This window comes from Gallus gallus, chromosome 1, assembly GCF_016699485.2.
Source record: "Gallus gallus isolate bGalGal1 chromosome 1, bGalGal1.mat.broiler.GRCg7b, whole genome shotgun sequence".
NCBI classification, from domain to species: domain Eukaryota; kingdom Metazoa; phylum Chordata; class Aves; order Galliformes; family Phasianidae; genus Gallus; species Gallus gallus.
The window spans coordinates 8,049,037-8,071,755 of NC_052532.1; the positions used below are offsets into that span (position 1 = coordinate 8,049,037).

Here is a 22,719-nt window from a genome sequence, read left to right on the forward strand (position 1 = left end):
GATTGGAACTGGTATAAATCAGTGGGGCTCCCATCTACTGAAGCACACTGTAAACTCAGCCCTGATCTGAAATTTATCCTAACAGTTAAGGAATCAAGCCAACATAGAGAATTCTGCTCTCTGTGACTTTATTCAGAGGTAGATACAACAGCAGTGTCATTCACTTTAGCCTGCTTAAAAAAAAAAGTTGATAGATCTGTATTTTGGACTTTAAACAAATCCCAGGAACAGAGAGTAGGAAAAGTGACAGTGGAAAAAAAAAACACATGGATTTGAATATAATTCAAATTGTATGTAGATTATAGCAATTTTTTGCCCTGCAACTGTCTGCAGTAGCAAGATACTGGCTGATTTAACTTTTACATTTCACTCCAGATAGCAGAAAAACAGATGCATGCAGTGTGGAGAGCTGTCATACTGAAAGCCTTTTTAATTATTTAGGCCTTAAGCCTCATGGAGTGGGAAACTCAGAGGTTACTTCTGTTGTTTGGGTCTTTTTTCCTAAAAGGACTGAGTAACAAAAACCCAAAGCTGCAATGTCAAACCAAAACAAAGGAACTAACTAACAAGTTCTGCTGGGTTTCAAGAAAGATGAGTTTCATTTTACAGAAACACCACTGTCCTTGGCTCATCTGTTCTGCAGTTCTTTAAAATAACTGCAGTGAAAAGCTGGGATTTCAGGAAGCTGAAGTGCAGCTCATTTCAGTATTTGCACGGTCACTCGGGGAAGATGCCATATCCTTCCCCCCACAGTTACACATATGTGGTATTGTATTAACGCTTGAGATCACGTGTAGAAGGCAAACTCTTAGAGCTCATGATTGATAGAAGAAAACACTAAATTTAATTTAGTGTTCCACCTCTAGCTTTGTTTGGCCTATTGTCTATCTAGCTACAGCCCCGGAGAACCAAACCTTAGGAGGTAGAATGCTTTTATAGTCCTTTTCAGAAGCACTTCTTGCAATATTTCATGGAAAGAACAATGAAGTTATACAGACTGCAGAAGTCTATTTGTAATAGTAATACAAAAGATTGCATAGATCAGCATAAATGTAAGTAACAGCAATAAAAAGAAGAAGAATACCAAGTTTAAAGAACAAATTTCACTATTATCATGATACAGTCAGTTCTACCTCTTTTCAGGAGAGTTTTTTCTCATTATGCTCTCACCTGCTGCTAGCTTCTTATATAAGTAGTGCAGTTTGTCTCGTTGAGGTATTTCAGCATCTGGAGTTAAAGGGATTTCGAAGTCAGAGGAGCTCTGAGAGTCCCTCTTCAGTTCTAGATCGGGAGTCCTGGAGCTGTCACTTATTTCCACCAGCAGATCTTGAGTTGGAGCAGTGCCAGCTTCTGCATCTTTCTCACAGTCTTCGCTTTTCAAGTCACAGATGACATCAGAAGCACAGGAAGGATTTTGGCCAAGTAGTTTCCACCTACTGTCATCAGCTTGACTATCCCTGGGGGTGTCGTGCGATAGCAAAGCTGTTCTGCTGCCACCTCTGCTGAAGCAGCTGAAGTCAGCAGCATTTCTCTCTTGGGAAGTAATGAGAACAGTGTCCATTTGGCTATCCCAGCCCTGGCTCCCTTGTTCCGATATGTGTGTCGACTGAGAAGAATTTTGGGAGGAGATGTGAGTTGAGTCACTCACTCCATCCGAATCACTGAAGAGTGACTGGGACCCACCAGCATCTGCTGAAGATGGGAAGTTGTCCTCATTTTCAGAGCTTTCGTCTACTTTGTTACACTTAAAAAACATATCCCAGCTAGGGATATCAGTGTTAGACTCCTGTTGGTTGCTAGGTATTCCATTGCAACTTGCTATGGAATTGGCATCTGGCTCATGGGAAAGAACCTGAGCTGTATTTTTTTCAGAATCATCTTCTTTGTCGTCGTCGTCGTCATCATCATCATCATCGTTTGACTCCTCACAGTCCACGAAGTCTACCTTGAGAGAGGTGTAAGCTGTGTTTGCTCTGTAGCTTTCTGTGCTCTCATTTATGTTTCTTTCAGCATTTTCAGGCTGTGCAGTTTGGGATGGCTTACTTTCTTCTCCCTGATATTTTGCAATCTTAGGCCTTGCAGATAATTCTGTATCAAAGAGCTCATCTTCATCTGTCAAGGAAGTTGAAAAAAAGGAAAACAAACCTAAGAAAATTTTGTTGAGAGCAAAGTTTGGACAAAAAATAATTTCATAAAGTTATTTAACTCCAATGGAAGCTTAGCAGGACTTTAGTGAGCATGCTTGCCTTGCCTAATACCTTAGTGCCTTACAGTCTGCAGCAATTAATTCTACCATTTTGGTTTTCATTACACACAGTGTTACTGAATTCCATCAGAGCCTTCTTCATTGACTGGAGGCCTTAAGTTCTAGCATTCTTTTGGAACACTGACTGCATTGGTAAAGGAGACCTCTTAAACAGTAACCCTCAGAGCCATTACTTGCCAAATTAGATAGTTAAAAAAAGGAAAAGAAATACATCAGCAAAAGGTACTGCTTAAAGAAAGTAGGCTGCATGTTATTAGCAAAGTTATTTCTGCTTGCTAGACATAAACACAACAACCACAACTCTTTCTACTAGAATGAGGAGAAATTTAATCATAGAAATAAAGGGGTCTCTAGTGTCAAACAACTATGAAGTTCTTGTTGCTGAAGGAACTAACGTCATTTCTTCCATGTTTTGAACAAGGGCTAACTCAAAGCCAACAGATGGAAGTGTTAGAAGCTGGTAGGGCAGGTTCATATGCATGGTGCAGATCACACAGTGCTAGTAGATCCCGATCTAGATTCATTTACCCAGACCTCAGTCATGTTTTGCCAGGACTACATCAACCTTGCATACCTGGCACTTCAAAAACAGCTGAAAAGAATGCAGCAGGCCCAAAGTCATCCTCTAGTTATGTGGGTTTTCAGAGGCTTTATGTAGCACCCACTGCTGTATATAGCAACCACCATAATTTCAGAAAGATACTAGGTGCTAGAAAGCCAGCTGTTCGGGATAATGAAGAGGACCAATTCTTCTGAAATACCACACTGTCCTTCCACAGCACAGGATGTGATGCAGGGAAAAGTTTAAAACTAGCTTTGTTAGTGATAGTCTAGGATCGTGGAACAGAATGCTTCTAAAAACATATAAGGCTGTTAAGAACATTTTAAGATTGCAATTAAGTGCGCTTTACTATCACCCTCCTGAAACCTGATTTCATTTAGTTTACATTTCTCTTCTCTAGCTGTATTTCTTCTCTTGCTTTGTACACAAACTAGTGAGCACCATGGCTTTTGGCACCTCTAGTCTCTGACTTTCATTTAGGGACAGTACCACTATCAGCACTTCTTACCCGTATCAGATAAGTTTCTTTTGCAGGCTCTCTTCAGTGTTCCTAAGGGCTTGTACCTGGGTTCTGTGTTTCTCTTGTATGATCTGCATAACGGCTGTAAGCTGAGGTAAATGAAGAAATCATTATTGAGAACTCAGCAGGATATTTTCAGGCACAAAAGTAACTCGTTTGACGCTGCTTCACGCCTTTCACAGGCACTGCAGCAGAAGTGTTAAAGCAAATGCAGCAATAGATGGGGAAAAGGTTAACACTTTGGTGAGCTGAGATAGCTTAAAATGCTAAACAAAAAAACCTGTCGTTTTTATTTATTTACCTTAACATGTACAGCATTTGGAAACTATCTTTTAGGCCCTTGTTTAGAGGAGACAAGATGACAGGGTTGAAAATCAGACTGCAGGTTTATTCAATTATTGCAAAGTATCTCCTTTCCTATTAAGGAAAAAAACAAAAAGGAGCAAAGAAACAAGTCCTCATTTTGTTCAGATTGAGTAATATCTCTACTATTCTACTCCATAACACAACTAAGCTGCCACGACCTTTAGCAGCGTGCGACTATAGGCCTGTGTGATACTGTACATGGGTGCTTGCACAGAGATTGGGAGTTCAAAGGGCCCAAAGAAATTCTTTCTTAGAAACTTCCCAGCAATAGTACTGACAAGCAGAAATAGGTCAATGGATAAAGAAAGTGGGATAAATGTGTATTCAGATGCCACCCAAACACAGTTATCAAAAAAGCCTCTGTACATAGATATAGCTGTAACTAAGAAACAAGTGTAGAGAGCTGAATATAGATTAAATAAACTGCATTATTAGAAGTAAAAAGCATTGGCCTGCTTGAAAGACTGGGATTCAGGAAAGTTGTGATCCTTACAAGGACACGGATTAGGTAACCTTCACTCACAAGCCAGCTTACTGTCACTTACATTTCCATAACTTTGTCTTCTGACCCACCCACTGGTAGTACGTTGGGATACACGTTCACAGGACGGATATAGCTCAAAAAATCCATAATCTAAATTGAAGAGGAGGAGAAACAGTTTAAGAAGTTGCATCACCAGTTAATAATTCCACTTAAAAACTGCACACAGTAAGTACTCTCCAGTTGTCTGATACAAAGAATGATATGACCCATAAGTCAAACACTATGAAAGTGTAACAATAACATAGGTCTGAAAGGATGCTAAGAATTCAGTCTCACCTAACCACCTCACAGTATCGCCAACTACACAGACAATCACCAGCTCTGAAAGAAAACATCTGACAAACCAGTACTGATGACTTGCAAGTTCCCTGGGAACATGATTCAGTGCTTCACCATCCTCACTACTGCAGATCTCATCAGCCTTGCATTCTTCCTACTGGACTCTGAGTCCTTACTTTTGCAGATGAGAATATCCCTTTCAGTCTACTCAGTACTACAAGTATACAAACCTCACTGTATGAAGAGTGGAAAGAGAAACAAGCTCTGTATGTACTCTCTCCAGTCCTACAAAAAGAAAAATAAGAGGCATATAAATTAGCTTGTTTTCAAGCTCACTTAACAGGGAAGATTAACTTAGTCCATAACAGTCCATTCTGAGATTCAGTTACACAAAACTCTGGCAAGACACACACCTAAAATGGATTTCTATATGGCCTAATACTCATAGAATCATAGAATGGCCTGGGTTGAAAAGGACCACAATGATCATTGAGTTTCAACCCCCCTGCTATGTGCAGGGTTGCCAACCACCAGACCAGACTGCTACATCCAGCCTGGCCTTGAATGCCTCCAGGGATGGGGCATCCACAGCCTCCTTGGGCAACCTGTTCCAGTGCGTCACCACCCTCTGGGTGAAAAACTTCCTCCTAATATCCAACCTAAACCTCCCCTGTCTCAGTTTAAAACCATTCCCCCTTATCCCAGCACTATCCACCCTCATAAACAGCCATTCCCCCTCCTGTTCATATGCTCCCTTCAAGTACTGGAAGGCCACAATGAGGTCTCCCCGGAGCCTTCTCTTCTCCAAGCTAAACAAGCCCAGTTCCCCCAACCTTTCTTCACAGGAATGCTCACCTCACTATTACATTGGTTTTCTTGATCCTTTCTCCAAACCACATAGTGGAAGGTTTGATGCTAATTACATGCAAGGGAGTTCCATTTTGGCAAGTGATTCCACAGGGCAGTCTGTTCCCTCGAACGTAGTCATCGTCCTGTCAAATGCAAAACAAAATTAAGTCCAATCTTGATATTATCCCCAAGAAATTAAGCCATGCAGTGTCTAGCCAGACCAAATTTCACTTCCAGTTCTTTTGAACAACATTTCTTCTCTGTTGCATTCTGTTTTCATAGCTGACAAAGCAACTCAGAGACCAATGCCCAAGTGCCATCTACAGTTCTACCTGCACTCTTTCAAGCTGCAGCCTTCAGCTTCGGACATGTTGGAAAGGGAAGGCCATAAATTACGAGCACGCAATGCATGGCTGAAGGAGGCATCATACAGGCTGGTTTTGATGTATTTAAATGAACAATACCTGACTGATTTAGTCTGCTGTTTGTCTTACTTCATTTAACAAGTTTCAAAATGCAGTTCAACTATTTCTAGCATCAGCTATTCTATTTTCAAATTAAAAGGAAAAAAAAAGCCTTAAGCTGCTAAAATTCTCATTTTCTACAGCACCAAGCAACTATTTGGGCCAAGTCTGCTCTAAGATAGCAGCAAAACATCTACAATCAGTTCTTCATAGCAAGGTTAGCAAAGGCTTTCCAAAGTGATACACACCTTGGGATGTCGACAGGCATGAATCTGAGTGTATCGGTCTGTAGTTATATGGTACAGGATTTCTGGCATATTTTTGAACATATCAAGCTTATTCACATGCACCTAAAAAAAAGGCAAAGTTTACTCTTAATTAGCTCACTATGTTTGCCAAACTGCATCTAGAGCACAGATGTGGTTCAGCTCTCAACAAATGCCAGTAGGGATTTATTAATGGGTAATTTGTAAATATCCAAGTGGAGAAGTGTCTTGGATATACAGAACAAACAGAATGTACAATGTACGTCCTGTGCTACCGAGGGCTGAGCATTCATCAGAGAAAATTAGAATACATCTGCTATTTTTGTTGTGCAAATGAGAAGAATTTCACAAGATATAAAGGAGAGAGGTAAACGCTGAGCGGAAAAATGGGGATTAACTTCGCCTTTGAGAGTCTAGATGTTCCAGTGGATGTCACACGCACTGAAACCAAATAGTTAACTCATTTCTGAGCACAACTGTAGTTTTTTTTAAGCACGGTGTGCACACCTTTCACATACAGTAGTTCTCTAAACAGCCATTTCCAGTTCAGTTCATAATTATTGCACCAGAGGAGGTTTAGATTAGACATAAGGAAAAACTTTTTCTCTCAGAGAGTGGTCAGGCACTGGAATGGCTGCCCAGGGAGGTGGTGGAGTTGCTGTCCCTGGCAGTGTTCAAGAGGCGTCTGGTTGAGGAGCTACGAGATATGGTTTAGTGGCTTGTGGTAGCAATGGTGATGGGAGGACGGTTGGACTAGATGATCTTGTAGGTCCTTTCCAACCTTGTGATTCTGTGATTCTATGATTCTATTACACAAGATCTGTTCTAAAACAATTACAGAAGCATTACCTTGATTCCAAGCTCCTCACTGAGGTTTATGAATAAATACTCATATCCATAAGCAGCTTTGCAATTCAACCACACAACATGATAGCGACTGAGAGTGGTCCAGCTTCGCACTAACTCTAAGATCCCACTTAAACACTCCTCCTGAAAGGTGTAGAAAAACACTGTGATTTGTCTCAGAAGATATCTGTAAATGCTATGATTTGATAGGCAATGCCACTTCCCATTTTCAAGACTTAACTAAAAAAAAAGGCTCATCAATTTATTAGTGGCTTTAGGACCCTTCACAGCCTATTTAGACTTACCCTGCTTGGTATATGATAAAATCTAGGATCACAAAAAGTGGTGTCCAAATAAACACTCTGGATGTCTTTTACACTGAAAGAGAGAAATGTAATATCAGAGTGAGCGATGCATTGCAGCACCAAGATACACTACTTCCTCTCTCTTCAAAAAGGATGCAATTCTTCCTCTTTATTATAAAGAACAAGTCAAAAGAAGCTTGTAACTGAACTCCTTGCTGCAAATATATTTGATTTAAAAAAAAAAAAAAGATGAAATAACCCCAAATTGTCCATATTTGTATGACCTTTTATTCGTTCTAAATCCCGCAGATAGACAAAATTCACCAGGAACTGAATTAAAATGCAGGTGCTTTTTCTCATACCTGGTCCCTGAATGCAAAAGCTCCATTCTGGCTGCTTCTCCTTTTGCAAGCCTGAAGTCCCCTGTATAAAGCACAGTGCCATTTTCACCTTGAAACAGAAACCTACAAAGAGAAACACTTCCATCAAACTCAATAAAAACATTCACTGTCAAGTGTCAATTTGTTACTTTGCTCATATATGTCTGCGTGAGCAGAATACGGCATAACAGAACTATGGGGCTCAATTTTGTCCTCGAGTAATTTCAGGCAAACCCAGTAATTCAGTCAGTATGTCTGGGATAACCCAGCTATCCACTGCATCCACAGCCATAGTATTTATTGAGAACTTTGTAGGCCAAATCTCCCAACAGAAACACTTAGAATACTGAATAGGACATACATGACCGATCCTGGACAGTGGCCAGCTGGCAGAAGTGTCACCTCTATATCTTCTTTCTGCAACAGAGGGGTTAGCATTATTTTCACACTGGAACAAATACTACTGGTACTTTCTCTTACACAGTGAAAGCAACTCTCCACAGCCACTTGCATCACTTCACACAGACTTTGAATGAAAAGACAGTCTCTTCACATTCCAGCAAGCCCTGGAGAGCAACAACCATCCTTTCATGGCAGAAGAGTTGACTAAACATCAGTCCTGATGAGAGCCATTCAGCCAGAAGACAGCCCTATTTCTTTGGTTCCTACCAAACAAACATCACAGAAACATCCTGGGATATTTCCTGAAGACATTCTGGAATTTGCCTGGAGATGATCTACCAGACCTGCAAGTTCTACACTTAAATATGGGGTGAAAAATCATGGAAAGTATGCGTAAACTTGAGATCCCTAATACAGAAGAAAGGCCTTATCAGAAAAAGTGCTCTGATAATAAGAAAAGTGGAGAAGAACTCATGTGGCTTCACATTTTGGAGGATAGAGGAATAACATATATTTTAAAATAGCTTGTCCGCTTTTGATGTTACACATAAACTTTACTGTCCATTACAAACATACAATTTTTCTTCTTTTGTAACTTACCTCACCAGTTGTTTCATCTACTAAAGAAATCTGAGTAGGAGTTTCAACTTCCAGTGCAACCTATGACAAAGTGAATAAATGCATTACATGATTTAATGAGCATCGTGGTTCACGTTTGACTAAGATTTCATGATGTAAATACCTAAATAGCCTACATCTAAATAGTGAAATTAAGCTGACTTCCCGTAGAAAGTCATACATTTCTATTTCCAGTGGATAAAAAGGTTGATTTCTAAAAATGGAACAGAGATACTTCAATCAATGTGTGCACACTTAAAAAAGTACATTGGACTCTCAACAGTAAGCAGTCACACTTCTCTGGTGGCATAACATGCCTTGTTTTTAGATAACTCCCCAGTCCCAGTGATCTTGCAAGGTTAGGTCTCCATGCTGCAGCACAACTTCTCCTCACTGTTCCCTACTACTAGAAGCGGAGCTCACCAATTGCATGCAGCAAGTATGCCTGTGCTTGTATAGAGGAGACTAATTTACAGATGGCAATTAATCTCCCTGTTTTGGCATGCCCTACGCTAACTCAGAGTCCTCCAACATACATGCTCTGTGCCTCTCCCATCATATTTGTATACAGCTGTTTTGTCAAGAAAAAGCCAAAGTGCAAGACTCCTGTCATCACCCCTCCAGGTCCAACCTCCAGCTTCTCAGCTGAGCAGCCTGCTCAGAGCAGTGGATTTTACTGCATGACTGGATTCACAGAACACCCCATCCCATATTTCTGGGCAGTTCCAAGTGATCCATTCAGCAGGTACCCACAGAAGCTGGGAACACATGGCTTCTCCACCACAAACAAAAATGCTAATCAATCAGACAACTGTCAGACTCCCAGACTGCTCCAAAACACAGATATGCATGTCAAAAAATATTTTATACTAAGAATTCAAACCATTGGGGATTTAAAAATTAAAAAAAAGCAAACTTACTATGTGATTCTCCCAAAACGCATATTTCGAGTTAGTCAACAGCAATTCCTTAGTTACAGGAGAGCAATATAATTTAACTTTCAAGCTGTAAGAAGGGAAAAAAAAAAAAAAAGATGAGTGTTTTTATTTGTGTTCTTTTTAAGTAGAGGCAAGGAACAATCTAAAGATGCATCAGTACCCAGCACACCAAAACATGCACACATGACCCTCTGTCACCCAAAGAGACCTACAGAACAGCAAGGCAGCAGTAGCTGTGCTGCCCCAACCTGAAGTGGGATCAGCAGGAGCTGCTGTACCATGCAGAGCAAGCTTTTCCTCAACGCAGCAGACCCGAAGTCTTACCTACATGTGTCTATGCATGTGTATTTTTGTGCAGGCATAAGGCAAGCGTGTTGTAGGTGGTCACATGTAGATACCATTGCCTGTTTGCACACACACCAAGGTCTGCTCCAGATGCATATGCTTTCCCTGGAACGCACTGGAACAGGTTGCCCAAGGAGGCTGTGGATGCCCCATCCTTGGAGGCATTCAAGGCCAGGCTGGATGTGGCTCTGGGCAGCCTGGTGTGGTGGTTGGTGACCCTGCACATAGCAGGGGGTTGAAACTCGATGATCAGTGTGGTCCTTTTCAACCCAGGCCATTCAATGATGCTATGATGAGGCACCTGGGACAGTCTGCAGTCAGCAGAACACAGAATGGATTCTACAAAGCTCTGGCTTTTGCACAGTACACAAAGAGACCTGGTGATCAAAGAGATTCTTTGCTTGCGTTTGAGGAGATGCAACATCTACTCCAATAAAGCTAACAGTGCCCAGGAACACGCCCAGGCGCTGAAACTACACTGAATTCAGTACCTGCTCTGCAGCCTCCTCCTCAGGGCGGGCGCCCTCAGCCCCTTCATGTGATCTGAGGAGAAACGGCACAGCGGTCACAGCGGGGAGGGCCGCAGGGGGGGAGGATGCCATAGAGATGGGCGGGAAGGAGGGGGGCTCACCCTTGTGGCAGTGCGACAGGAAGTAGGCGCGCGCGCGCAGGTTGTCGTAGTCGAAGCGGTCGATGGACAGCTGCGGGTACTCGCGCAGCCGGCCCCCGAACCGGCTCATGGCGACCGCTTCCGCCTCGTTATGCCCGCACCTCTTCAGCCAATCGGAAGGCGAGCTCGCCTCCTGCCAGCCAATCAGGCGCACGAGGGGGGGAAGAGGCGGGAGCAAGGGCTTAAAAGGGCAACGGCGGGAGGCGGTTGCCTAGCAACGGCGCGGCGCGGCGGCCGTTGGTGTTGTGAGGTAGCGCCGATATCCCCGGGCGGGCCAGTCCCGGCGGGCACCGAGGTCTCTCAGGACAGGGGAGTTGATGTGGGAGCAGGCTGTGTGGTGGTAGGGCTGGAGTCATGGTGGTAGGACGGTGTGGAAGTCGTTTGTGGTGGTGCAGAGAGGCTGGAGTTGGTGTGGTGGCCGTGGCGTGAGGGATTGTTTAGGGCGGTCCTGTGTGGAGCCCCTCCTTACGTGGGATGGGGCAGGAATTACATCGGTTGGGGCTTGGCTGCCTTTACGCCTCAGGCTTCAGAGGAGGTGTTGGATCTCATGGTTAGGTGGTGGGAGTCTTGCTCTGCCTTCGTGCTGAGCTCTGCCTTAGTAACAGTGGACAGAAGATATATTCTGAGCAGTTTGTCTCTACTGTTGGCAGTGGTGACTGTTTGAGTGCAATCTTCTGTTGAACAAGTTTTGTTCTTTTCCGTTGTGAATTTTAAGGAAACAAAGGGAAGAAACTTGGGGAAAGAAGCAGCACTGAGGAGCAACTGATTTAATGAGAGGCAAATACTACACAGCTTCAGTAACTTGAAAGAAGTAAGTAGCGAGTTACATCTAGTTTCTCAGCTTTTGGTAGTGCTTAATATTGTTAAGGGAAGCCAGACACCAAAGACTTCAAATACCAGGGAGTTCTGTTCCAATGCCACAGAAGCAGGCTGCTGTGTTTCATTTCTCAGTAGGTAGCTGGCACGAGAGTAATATTCCCAGTAACTGTGCCCATTTTCACACATAGACAGCCTGAAAATGTACACAGACTGAAAGCAATGCATTTACAGGCACCCATGTAAATACAAATAGCACTTACATAAACATGAATTATACAGACCATTGGTCTTATTTTCCCTCTTTCTGGTCAGGACTGAGGTTCACTTATGAGGTGTCCACGCCTTGTTGTAAATACACCTGCATTCGCAAATCTTTCAAATATTAGCATCTGCCTTGTCTGACAATTTCCCATATGTCCAGTAGTTATTTCATGTTCTGGATGAGGCTGAAATGCAGGAAAATAAGAAAAAAAAAAAACTCTGAAAATAAATTAAAGAAAAAAGAACTTTACTGTCCAGGTGACAGGGCGCTGGCACAGCTTGCCCAGAGAATTTATGGATTCTCCTTCCTAGGAGATCTTCAGAAGCTGCCTGGATGTGATTTGGGGCACCCTGCTCTCGGTGTCCTCCTTGAGTGGGGGCTGGACCAGATAGACCCAGAGCTCACTGCCAACCTCATCCATTCTTGGATTTTGTTCAGTCAGGGTAACATCAGGCCAGGGCCCGCACACCTGCCTGAATACCTTGGAAAATTCAAGGATTCCCATGTAAAGTCTGTTGAAATCATTGGAAATATCTCACCAATGCTTCTAGGACCCCAGATAGGCCGTGTGAGTGCTGATTTGTATAAGCATTAAGGAAACAACATACGCAGGCCCAGGCTGGTTTGGATTCCATTGAAATTAAGCTGTCATTGGCCTAAAAAACTTTTCTCAAAGGTGAAACAGAGGTATGTGGAATCTCACCGTTTCCTCTGAATTAAGTGTAGGCAAACACTGTTTTAGCAAAGTTCACTGTTCAGCGATCTCTTTGCATAAGAAGCACTAGTGTTTTGCTGAATTATATTTTCTTACCACTGTCTTGCATTCTTTCACTTACTTACATCTGTCTGCTATCTTTTGGTTTTTTTTATTGAACTGTAGTCTGGAGTATGGCTCACCTTGTGCTCTTGTACAATGAGACCAGCTCTGTGCTTGGAACTCAGGGGGCACTGCAGTAGGCGAAGAGTGCCGTTTCTAAAGGGTTGAAATATCAGCCTAAAAAATATCAGAATGTATTTATTTTTTTAATGATTGAAGTCACCAAGCTGACACTTTATGTGACACTTAGACGTGTTTTTGAGCAGGAAGACCTGTGGGCAAGCAATCCAAAATAATGGTGAGTCAGGAAATGCCAAGTGCATCGAGATGTCTCGAAGAACTGCATTCATCAGATGAACTCAGCACATCCTCTAAAGAAGTACTTAAGCCCAGTAACATGTAAGTTATCATAAGATACTTAATAAGTGCTGAACTATTATTAATTTAAGATCTAATGCCATTACGTACAGTACAGTCTTTCTCAAGTCCCAGATTGACAGTGGCTCTCTAACCTAAACAGCAAAATTATATAATGGCTACAAAAGGGCCCTTAGCAGCAAGAGATTAAAGAATTATCTTGAGATAACAATACTACACTACAGATTTATAATAAGGATATATGCTGAGCATCTAGTTTGTATCTGACACCTCATAACTGGGTGTGAAAATTACTTTTTTTTCTTTAGTTATTGTTACTAAATGGCTGCCTTCAATTACAAAACACCAGTAAGAGCTGCAGAGCTCTTAATGTTTGGAGTGCTGAACTGCAAGAAATAGATCAGTGTTGCTAGAAGAGAGACTTTGTGCATATTATTTATTGATCTTAACAAAGAGTATGCAGTTAGGGATGAAAGGCCCTTTCTTTCCCAGTGGCTCATATGTTAGATGACAGAGATGCAGATTTCAGTTTCCACGTTATGATAGCAATTCTTGATATCATTTTCCTAAAGAAGTGCAAGCTGCAGTTTTCTTTACTACTCTTTTTTTAACTGACTAAAAACATTTGTGCATTTGATAAGTCACCAGCTTTCAACTCTTTGAACTCTCAGTTGACATTGGAACTTGCTAAGTAAGGAAATTCTACCTTGTTTGCAGAAGGGTTTTGTGTGGGGAGAGAGTCAGTAGCATCAGTAAGATTTTGGTTGGGCAAGCACTGACTAGGATGAATGTTGGTAGATTGTGTGCCTTCTTACCCCATCCAAATTATTTCTTAGAACCAGTTCTTTGTCATCTTCATTGTGGCCATATGACTGGCATTGCATTCCTTCCTTCTGTTCCTCACCTATCCTGAATGTTTCTTTCTAACAGCCCATTTCTTCATTTTGTGCTTGCCATTTTGGTGTTCCTTCAGTAGGAGGAAAGAAAAACCTGAAAAACTTCCCGTCTCAAAGGGGCAGTGACTATGGAGATGTGAAATTAGAAACAATTACTGGGTTTCCTTTGTTTTTTATGCATCTACGTGCACCAGTAAATTTTAGGCAGCACTATTAATTCAGGGTGGCAAAAATATCATGATAACAGTTTCCTAGATAGAGAAGTATGGGTGTCGTGGGTTTGAGATCAACTAGTGCATTTAATTTTATTCTGATTGTTTATAATGATTTTTTTTGCCCAAAGAGGCTGTGGATGCCCCATCCCTGGAGGCACTGAAGGCCAGGCTGGATGTGGATCTGGGCAGCCTGGTGTGGTGGTCGGTGACCCTGCACATAGCAGGGGGTTAAAACTCGATGATCACTGTGGTCCTTTTCAACCCAGGCCATTTTGTGTTGTTTTTTTTTTTTCTTTTTTAACCTCAGACTTGGAGAGGAAGACACTGTAATGGCTGTACTTTATTGTTTCAATTTTGTTTTACCCATCTCTATTTCATCCTAACAAGATCACTTGCTTTTGTCTTCTCTACTTCCTTTTCAAAAATCTAATTTCAGGAAAATGTCAGAAGTTTCTGCAGCCACGTCTAAAGCTGACATCAAGCCAAAATCTATATGTCATGCCAAAAAATGGTCAGATGAGGTAGAGAACTTATACAGATTCCAGCAAGCTGGGTACAGAGATGAAGTTGAATATAAACAAGTAAAACAAGTTGATACGGTAAGATTTAAAACTGCAAGAATTATCAGACTGAATTCCTCTCTCACTTTAAATTATTAAATAAAGCTGAAAGTGCCTCTTATTTCCTGTCATTATGCTGGTTTCTCATACAGGGTTTTTTTTCTTCCTAGATCTGACTTGAATTCTTGTGCAATTATTAGCCATGCAGAGTAATTTATTTTGCAGAAGCAAAATAGAAACACAAGCCAGCCTGGTTTTGTTCCCCATGTCTTAGCATTTAGGAATATCACACAGAGTTCTTTGACTAGATGAAGCTGTTGTCCAAAAGACTCATTCAGTTTTGAGGAAAGGAGTATATTAAGGGTAATTTTCTGTAAAGTCTCCCCATATCTCTGCCAATGGGCCTGATAGGAAACACATTGTCCAGGAACTCAGTCCTGTGCTATTGCATAGTAGCATAATCAAATGTCATGCACACTCAAAATTTGGTTTCTATTGAAACTGTCCAAAGTAGAAATATCTGATGGCAGCTGTTGTGTTACAGGGAGTTGTGTTGGCATTTGTCAACAGAGCACATCCAGGACTTGGGCTTCTGCTCATTACAGTTGATGGCAAAACTCCCTAGCACATCAGATGAGAGATATTCAGTGGTTTCTTGAGATTCAAAAGAGCAACAGAGGTTTATAGAGCAAACAGTGTGCTACCTGTGTTGAATTTCTGTAATTGATCTTCCAAAGCAGCATATATAATATGAAAAATGCAATTTTAAAAGACCTTAACCTTCTATGTACATAAATGCTGCAACTAGTGTGGTAGGATCAGTCCATTCAAGATTTATTGCAGTGTGTAACCACACACAATTAAATCCTCGTAAAAACTGAAGAGCATCACTTGTGCTGATTTAAAATGTGTTCTGTTGAAACTTGCCAGGATCCGGTAGTGGTTTTAGACATTTCAAAATGTTGTATTTACTCCATATTATGCTTCCATAATGCAGTTATGATTAACGATGCAATTGCAATGTGGTTGTAACAAATGTTAAAGCTCTTATCTTCAGACAGAGAATGCACATAACTCAACTGTATGCCAAAGTAATGCAGAATGAAACCACTGCTTCTGGAACTCTCCAATCAGAGAATGCTGTAGTGTAATATCCTATTGTCAGCTCTGCCTGAAAGAGAGATGAGATTCTTATTACTTGATTTTTAAAGTTCAGACTGATCAGAAGTAATCATAGTTGTTCAAGCTGGAGATAGCTATCAAAGCTATAAATCTCTTAAACTAAAGGCCTGAGCACTTGTACGTTCAGAGCTTCACAAAGTGAATGATGAACAGCACCATGGTGGTGCAGGTATCCTGCAGGACTCATCCTGCCTATTCTGAGACTTTTCTGATCAAAAAATCATTTATACTAGACCAGAAAACTGTTTTCTAACATCTTGTTCTCAATCTTTTTTAATAGTTAAGAAAGCTAATCCCAAGTATGTTCAGATACAATGTTGTTTTCCCATAGACATATACCCTATATTCTCTACAACATGGGGCACAAGCATCACTCAATGCAAACTTGTTCAGGGAATGAATACCCTTTTGTTTTCTTTGCAGGTAGAGTGTTGGCCAGAAACTGGATTTGTGAAGAAGCTTCAGAGAAAGGACAACACCTTCTATTATTACAATAAGCAAAGAGAATGTGAAGACAAAGATGTTCATAAAGTGAAAGTTTATGTATATTAATTTTGCTACTTTCCAAAGTTTGTACATTTTTAAATAAATCTTTTTGCTAGTTAGGATCTGTAAGTAAATGAGATTTGTGGAATCCAGCATTTAAAGTGTAAATGTCATTCTTGGGTAGAATGAGGACTACAGAACATATTCCAGATAATTTGATATCAAAAAGATAAAAAGCTGCAAAGGGACTTTGTGTATTTGGTGTGACTGTGCAAAGTCCCTTATAAGTAGACTCATTAATCTTTACTCTGAACAACAATCTTGTTGATACCAGCTCATGTCAGCTGCAGTCTCTTGGTGTATTTAAGGGCTACGAGGCTCCCAGTAAGTCCAAAAGGCTGATTGTAGTGCCCTTGGAGAGCAGCTGCAATAACCAGCAGAAAACTTTATTGTTTTAGTTTACTGTTTATTTAGTTATTTAGTTGTGTCAGATCTATTCCCCAGTATGTTTGCTTAGCGTTTCCCTTTCTGCCCATAGCAGCCCAGTTTAGGAGTCCTTCATCAAATGGCTCTACTCAAATGAACTTTCTCACACTCTGTGTTTCCTTATCAATCACTGACACGAAGCAGGTCTGTTCCTTTGGATTGTTTCCTCATTTGGAAGTCCTCGATCAGATAACCCTGCTGGAATAAACATTCCCACATGCCACTTCTTATAAATGAGGGCAACCCACCAGGTTTATTTCTGGTCACTGTCTTTGTTAACACCATCGGGTCGGGATCTCTGTAAGTGCTTATTCTTTTTGTTTGCCTCATTATCCTAATTTTGTGAGGCCCTTAGCCAATTTTGCATCAACAAATAAACTGTCTCACACACCACGTATCCTTACAGCATTCATTGATGTGGAAGGTTATGCTGTTTTATGGAGGAAAAGAAAAAAAAGATTGTGGATTTACATACAGTGGGATCAGGGAGTACAAAACTGCACAGAGATCTTGGAACACATCTCAATATTAAATAGCAGGTAACCTATGCAAATGATATGTGGGGTTCCTGGGCAGAATTCGTCTTACCTAACTTCAAATATCACAGTGTCAGTATCTACAGCTTCTCACTTTACGTCCTTTGTTCTGAACAGAGGGCAATTGGCTGTTCTGAGCACAGTGCATTTCTTGTCAGTGTTGGTATGTAGCTCCAGCCTGTTGCTGTGCTATCAGCTCTGCAGAAGCTGTCCACAAGCATTCCTACATTGAGACATTTGGTAAATGTGAGGTACCTCATAGTTACCTTCACTTTAAGTATAATGCTTCAATCTGCCCAAACTGTGGATAACTGACCTGCAGAGGCTGACTGTCATCTAAACCAGTAGGTGTGTTCATGGTAGTTACAGAAAATATGTTATTAATACCTCTTGTCTCTAGAGTAAAGCACAGGGTGATCTCAACCAAGTTTTAGGCATGGATGTAGATGTTGGCAGGAGGACATTCTGTATGGCAGTGTATATTTTAACATATATAATAATCCTAGGGTTATTCTTCTCTTGAAACTAAGGCACAGGCCAGCTCAACATGCAAAGTGGAGGGCCACAATAAGCAGTATAGATACGATGTTCAAAGCATCTCATTGGCAATAGGTGGCAGTGTTCTAGTCACCTTATTTAGACGACTTGGAGATTTTTAGCCCAGCTTTGTATTGACTCTATTAGAGAAACAACTGGAAGGTACTTAGAAGCAGCTGTGAAGCTTTTTTGCTCCAGGAAGGTCATGGTGTTGTATAAACAGAGTTCTGCAGTGATCGCAACAAAGCATCACTGCAGTAAATTTTAGTTCAGATTCTCTTGTTTGATTGCTTTGTGCATACTTTGTAAGAGAGGCCTTTTTTGTGCTTTGCAAACAAATAGCAGGAACAGAACAATTATAATCCATCCATTTTGTCACTTTATGATTGAAGCTCTCCCTTTCTCCACAGGTTCCGAAAAAAGAGACCTTCCAGTGGATATGGAAAGAGCTTTCCAAAAAACACACAGATAAATTTATCAGCAGAAATGACAGAATCAGCACACACACAGTAAGTGAGAATGAATTTGGTGCTGCCATTTTATCAATCTATAATAAAGACAGAGTTGGGTATTCAAGCAGAATTAAAACAGCAGGAAAGTTCTTAAAGCTTAATTTTTTATTTTTGATTTTTTTTAATAGAAGCCTTTTTAAATTGAAGCAAACGTAAAAGGTTATTCTGTGCTTCCCTCGTTTTACCTGATGGCACCTCATGTTTTTGCAGTGCTGCAGATTTTTTCTGCATTATGCTTTAAAACAGTGAGCACGCATTTCATACTGCCCACGAGGGCTTCTTTTTGGTTCAGACAAGTAGGACAGCAATTCACATTCCACTTTGGAAATGCTTTTCTTTTTGTGTGAGTTGGCAGATTCTTCATGCTTAAAGAGAGTGAGCAGCCTAGATTTTATTACTAACATTTTTTTCTGCTCTGTGTGTGTTGAATCTCACTGTCATGTTTAAAAGATTAACAGAGTGAAAAGGAAAGCAAAGCCCTGTAATCAGTGCAGCCCTAATGCCATGTTTGAAAGTTCACTCACTCCATTACCAAAAAAGCAGGTCTTGTATTGATGGTGACAGTTTCAGCTAGACTTGTCCTTTGGCATCCAGACTGTATTCATATTGCAACACAAGTTGTGCCAAATTTAAGGTTATTGAAACCATTTTTAATACCTCAGCTGTGTAATGGCCCAGCTGTGAAGCCAAAGCAGTTCCTTTTCTGCTGAAAGAGAAACAGATATGGGGCTCTTGCCTGAATTCAGCTATGTCTGTGATCACAAGATAACATTAATCTGGTGTAAGGCTGCTTGCTTGAGTTATTATTATAAGTCCAAGGTACTCAGGCTCATTCTAATTCACTTTATGGCTTTGTAGCAGACAAAGATGGATGCCCTCTGTGTTTGGTGAAGCTCAGAAGAGGTGCTAAAACAAACCTTTCCAACACCTACTTTTTGGGCTTTGTGTTTGACAGTTACAAATGAAATGGCGAGGATGCATCCCCTCTGAATTCATCTGGTCACACAGAGGAAATAAAGCTGTGTTTTTGTATTTTAGGCTGTTTTTCAACATTTTCAGCCTTTACTTGAATTCATTACGCAGCTGTATTTTCTGAAAGTGATTGTACAGTTGATTGCCTTACAGTCACAGCAGCTCAACTACCACACGATACATCAGTGTAAGCATTTCGCTGTTCACTTTGGTTCCTGAGTGGACAGTGCCAGTTCTGAAGGCTCTTGAGCCTCAACCTTTCAATTTTTAGACATCATTTCCTACTTTCAAGTTGTTGGAAACGGCTTCAAACTCTGTTAAAGAGAACTTTAACTCAGCAGCTGCCAATGTCACTGTGCCTCACACTGTTGAAAAAGAGTGAAGCCTTTCTGGAGGCAGTTTGAATGGAATTGCTGTATTTTCTTTGCACGCTCTCTCATATTTCCCTGGTTCCACTGGTCTCTTCCGTATGTTACAGCAATTTGTGTTAGGTGCTGCCAGATCATAGGTCATTTTGTGAACTCATAGAACCGTGGAATCACAGACCATGCCGAGTTGGAAGGGACACACCAAAGGTCATGGATTCCAATTCCCAGCTCCACAGAGGACCATCCAACATTCAAACCCTATGTCTGAGAACATTTGTCCAAACACCTCCTGAACTTGGGCAGCTCTGGGCTGTGCCCACTGCCCTGGGCAGCCTGTTCCATGCCTGCTGCCCTCTAGTGAAGAAAGTCCCTCAAATCTCATAAAATAACCCATACTATTCACGCTAATCATGTTAACAATTATAAACAAAGGCTGGATTAGTTCTTCTAATTGCCCATCAACCACATGAGCCAGGAATTCTGGCTTTTGTACTTATCTCTGTTATCACTTGCTGTTAATATTTGTGTGCATGCTTATTTTAGCATTATCCTGATATGTGCTATTTCTGTGATTCTGAATAGCCCTTAACCAACATCCCACTGGCCCAGGGCATGGGTCATGGAGACAAAGGGAAGGGAATGCCTAAAAAGAGGAAGAGGAGGTCAAGGGAGGGAAGGATAAGCGTGTGTAGGAGTAAGCCACAAGTTGACTTTTCTGAGGCCTTGGCACAGGCTGCCCAGAGAGGTGTGGATGCCCCATCCCTGGAGGTGCTCAAGGCCAGGGCCCCCTTGGGCAGCCTGATCCAGTGGGGAGCAATCAGCCCACAGCAGGGGATTGGAACAGGATCTGCTTTAAGCCCCCTCCCAGTCCAAGCCATTCTGTGATCTATGATTCTATGATCTGGTACCCACAGAAGCCTCCTCCCTTGCTGGCAGTAGCTCCACTCTGGCTGGCTGGGGGGCGGTCCCAGCTCCTTGCTGCAGATGTTAGTCAGGAGCCTTGGCAGGAACACCCAAACGCCTCATCCAAAGGCACAGTGCCCTGCCTGGGCTGCTCGGTTGGCAGGGGACAGAGCACGAAGCAGGGCATCACGTGCAGCTGCTTCTTCGGGTTTGCTCAGTGTGCACAGGAGGTGTCAGATTGCTAATGAAGATCACTACATTTGCAACTACAGAGACAGATTTGTTTAAAAGTCACTGGATTAACATTTTGTGGGACCAGAGCACTATTTCAACAGAGAGGGGAGATTTATGTATCTGGAGGATGAGTTCAGATACAGAATCATAGAATCATTAGGGTTGGAAAAGACCACTAAGGCCATCCAGTCCAACCATCAGCCCATCCCCACCGTGCCCACTGACCCATCCCTCAGTGCCACCTCTGCACGTTTCTTGAACACCTTCAAGGATGGTGACTCCACCCCTCCCTGGGCAGTCTGTGCCAATGCCTCACCACTCTTCTGAGAAGAAATATTTCCTCATATCCAACCAGAACCTCCCCTGGCACAACTTGAGGCCATTTCCTCACATCCTATGGCTGTTACCTGTGGAAGCAGCTGGTGTGGGCTGGAGCACCTTCCCCTACTATTCACAGGGAAGCTCACAGCCATGCCTCTGCTCAAAGCCTGCCAGGCAAATGAAGAGAAGAGCTGGATGCTGCTGCATTGCTTGTACACTCGTCACATGTGAAAGAGGGAAAAAATTGTGATGCATATTTATATTTAATGAAGTGTTTCTCTGTTTGAAGATATTTTTTCCCCAAAAAAAGTGTTTTCTGTCGATCTGCTATCAAATGCTGTGACCTTCAGTTGAGATTTCATGATGGGAAGAAGCAGATGGCAAAGCCAGCGAGGGATGCCATGGGATGGGGCTGCGTGCTGGATCTGTGAGCCCACGTCTCCCTCTGCTGACTGCCTCCTGGCTCCCGCGGCCCCTTCCGTTGTCGCATGGGAAGAAAAGGAGGTGATTTTTGTTACTGTTTTTTCTCCTGCTGACGGATGAACGCCCTCCCCACATCCCAGCTGGTGACCACAGCACATGTGCAGGAAGGAGCTCCTCACATCAGCCCCCAGCGCCGAGTGCCGGTGTGTGTCATCTTAGCAATGCTTGAGTGCACTTTGGGTCTCAGTGTCACTGGATCTTTCCATTCACCATGAAACAATGCATGAATCCTTGATTAAAGGAAGATGTCCAATTACAGTAAGGAAGAGACTCAAGGAAAGTTGCTATAAGCCAGGAGAAGCAAGAGAGAACCTTTTGCTGGGTTACTGCATTAAAGATGGATTATGCTAGAAATACCCATGCAGAATTTGGAATTTGTTTTCTTTTTCAGTTTGAAGGTGCCTGTAACTCCACTCAGCGTCAGTTTAGAGACCCCTCAGTCCTTACATGCAGCCATGAGTACAGCTGGCCCTGGGAACTGCTCTACAGAAAGGATCTGGCTCCTGCTTTTCCCCGCAGATAACCTTCAGAAACCCTCAGCAGGGCATATCTGTGCAGCGCATGCAAAGTCAAATGTACAGCCTCAACGTGGACAAAATCACATCCCTCAGCATGCAGGGGACACCAGTGATGCTGCCAGCCCTTCTGCTGGTGATAGAACCATAGAATCATGCAATGGCTCCTCTTGGAAGGGACCTTAAAGCCCATCCAGCTCCAACCACCAGCCACGGGCTGGGTTGCCAGCAGCTAGATCATGCACCAGCTCAGTCTGCCCATGGCCCCACGCAGCTGGGCCTTGAGCACCTCCAGAGATGGAGTATCCACGGCTTCTCTGCATCTGGAACACCAGGTCCCTTGGAAGGACCTGCAGAGACCACAGCTCAGTGACGAGCTCAGGACAGAAATACGCAGACATGGCACCGACCTCCAGCAGATGGGGTTGTGCAGGCAGCAGCATCGCTGATGAGGATATATAATTAGCCTTGGGATGTAATAAAATTTTCATGCGCGTGCTGAATGAAGTCTTCACCCAGAGAGGAGGAAAAACCACATGATGGCCTTCAGAATAAATAAATTATAAAAGGAGAGATTATGTATGCTATTTATGAATTTGTGGTGCTGATGTTCTGAA

At 42.3% G+C, this 22,719-nt stretch overlaps 2 protein-coding genes across 11 annotated transcripts; one reads left to right on the forward strand and one right to left on the reverse strand.

Annotated features, from left to right (window-relative positions):
• Positions 1-111: 111 nt before the first annotated feature.
• Positions 112-10,722, reverse strand: DCLRE1C (DNA cross-link repair 1C). 3 transcript variants are annotated; one of them, XM_040701740.2, is made up of 15 exons: positions 10,582-10,722; positions 10,442-10,493; positions 9,930-10,327; positions 9,588-9,672; positions 8,650-8,709; positions 8,009-8,064; positions 7,630-7,731; positions 7,268-7,340; positions 6,966-7,106; positions 6,099-6,200; positions 5,393-5,529; positions 4,768-4,822; positions 4,260-4,348; positions 3,337-3,437; positions 1,089-2,112 (listed from the first exon to the last, which is right to left on the reverse strand). In XM_040701740.2, the coding sequence occupies exons 3-15, from the start codon at positions 10,226-10,228 to the stop codon at positions 1,130-1,132; spliced, it is 2,283 nt and encodes a 760-aa protein (XP_040557674.1). In that variant the 5' UTR covers positions 10,229-10,327; positions 10,442-10,493; positions 10,582-10,722; the 3' UTR covers positions 1,089-1,129. The 3 variants fall into 3 exon arrangements, with proteins under 3 accessions (NP_001026765.2, XP_040557674.1, XP_046799133.1); NM_001031594.2 differs by lacking the exon at positions 9,930-10,327 and having other exon boundaries at positions 112-2,112; XM_046943177.1 differs by lacking the exons at positions 9,930-10,327; positions 10,442-10,493.
• An 86-nt stretch (positions 10,723-10,808) lies between these two features.
• On the forward strand, positions 10,809-22,675 carry MEIG1 (meiosis/spermiogenesis associated 1). 8 transcript variants are annotated; one of them, XM_040701891.2, is made up of 6 exons: positions 10,809-10,915; positions 11,336-11,431; positions 12,785-12,917; positions 14,444-14,606; positions 16,173-16,292; positions 16,866-17,223. In XM_040701891.2, exons 3-6 carry the CDS (start codon positions 12,814-12,816, stop codon positions 16,926-16,928), a joined length of 450 nt encoding a protein of 149 aa, XP_040557825.1. In that variant the 5' UTR covers positions 10,809-10,915; positions 11,336-11,431; positions 12,785-12,813; the 3' UTR covers positions 16,929-17,223. The 8 variants fall into 8 exon arrangements, with proteins under 8 accessions (XP_040557825.1, XP_040557832.1, XP_040557839.1 ...); XM_040701898.2 differs by having other exon boundaries at positions 10,809-10,960; positions 16,173-17,223; XM_040701905.2 differs by having other exon boundaries at positions 12,769-12,917; positions 16,173-17,223.
• Positions 22,676-22,719: the final 44 nt, after the last annotated feature.

What these genes read in the sequence shown, in the direction of transcription:
- DCLRE1C (XM_040701740.2), bottom strand. Translation starts at nt 10,228, where the DNA reads ATGGCCTGGGTTGAAAAGGACCACACTGATCATCGAGTTTCAACCCCC. An exon ending in GTGAGGAGCTTGGAATCAAG is followed by an intron (nt 6,201 to 6,965) that starts GTAATGCTTCTG and finishes CCTTTTTTTTAG; the next exon opens with GTGCATGTGAATAAGCTTGA. An exon ending in AAGAAACTTATCTGATACGG is followed by an intron (nt 2,113 to 3,336) that starts GTAAGAAGTGCT and finishes CTTCCTTGACAG; the next exon opens with ATGAAGATGAGCTCTTTGAT.
- MEIG1 (XM_046943263.1), top strand. Translation starts at nt 16,955, where the DNA reads ATGAGGGCAACCCACCAGGTTTATTTCTGGTCACTGTCTTTGTTAACA. An exon ending in ACCATCGGGTCGGGATCTCT is followed by an intron (nt 17,022 to 17,127) that starts GTAAGTGCTTAT and finishes GTATCCTTACAG; the next exon opens with CATTCATTGATGTGGAAGGT. An exon ending in ATCTCAATATTAAATAGCAG is followed by an intron (nt 17,261 to 18,204) that starts GTAACCTATGCA and finishes CTTTCTCCACAG; the next exon opens with GTTCCGAAAAAAGAGACCTT.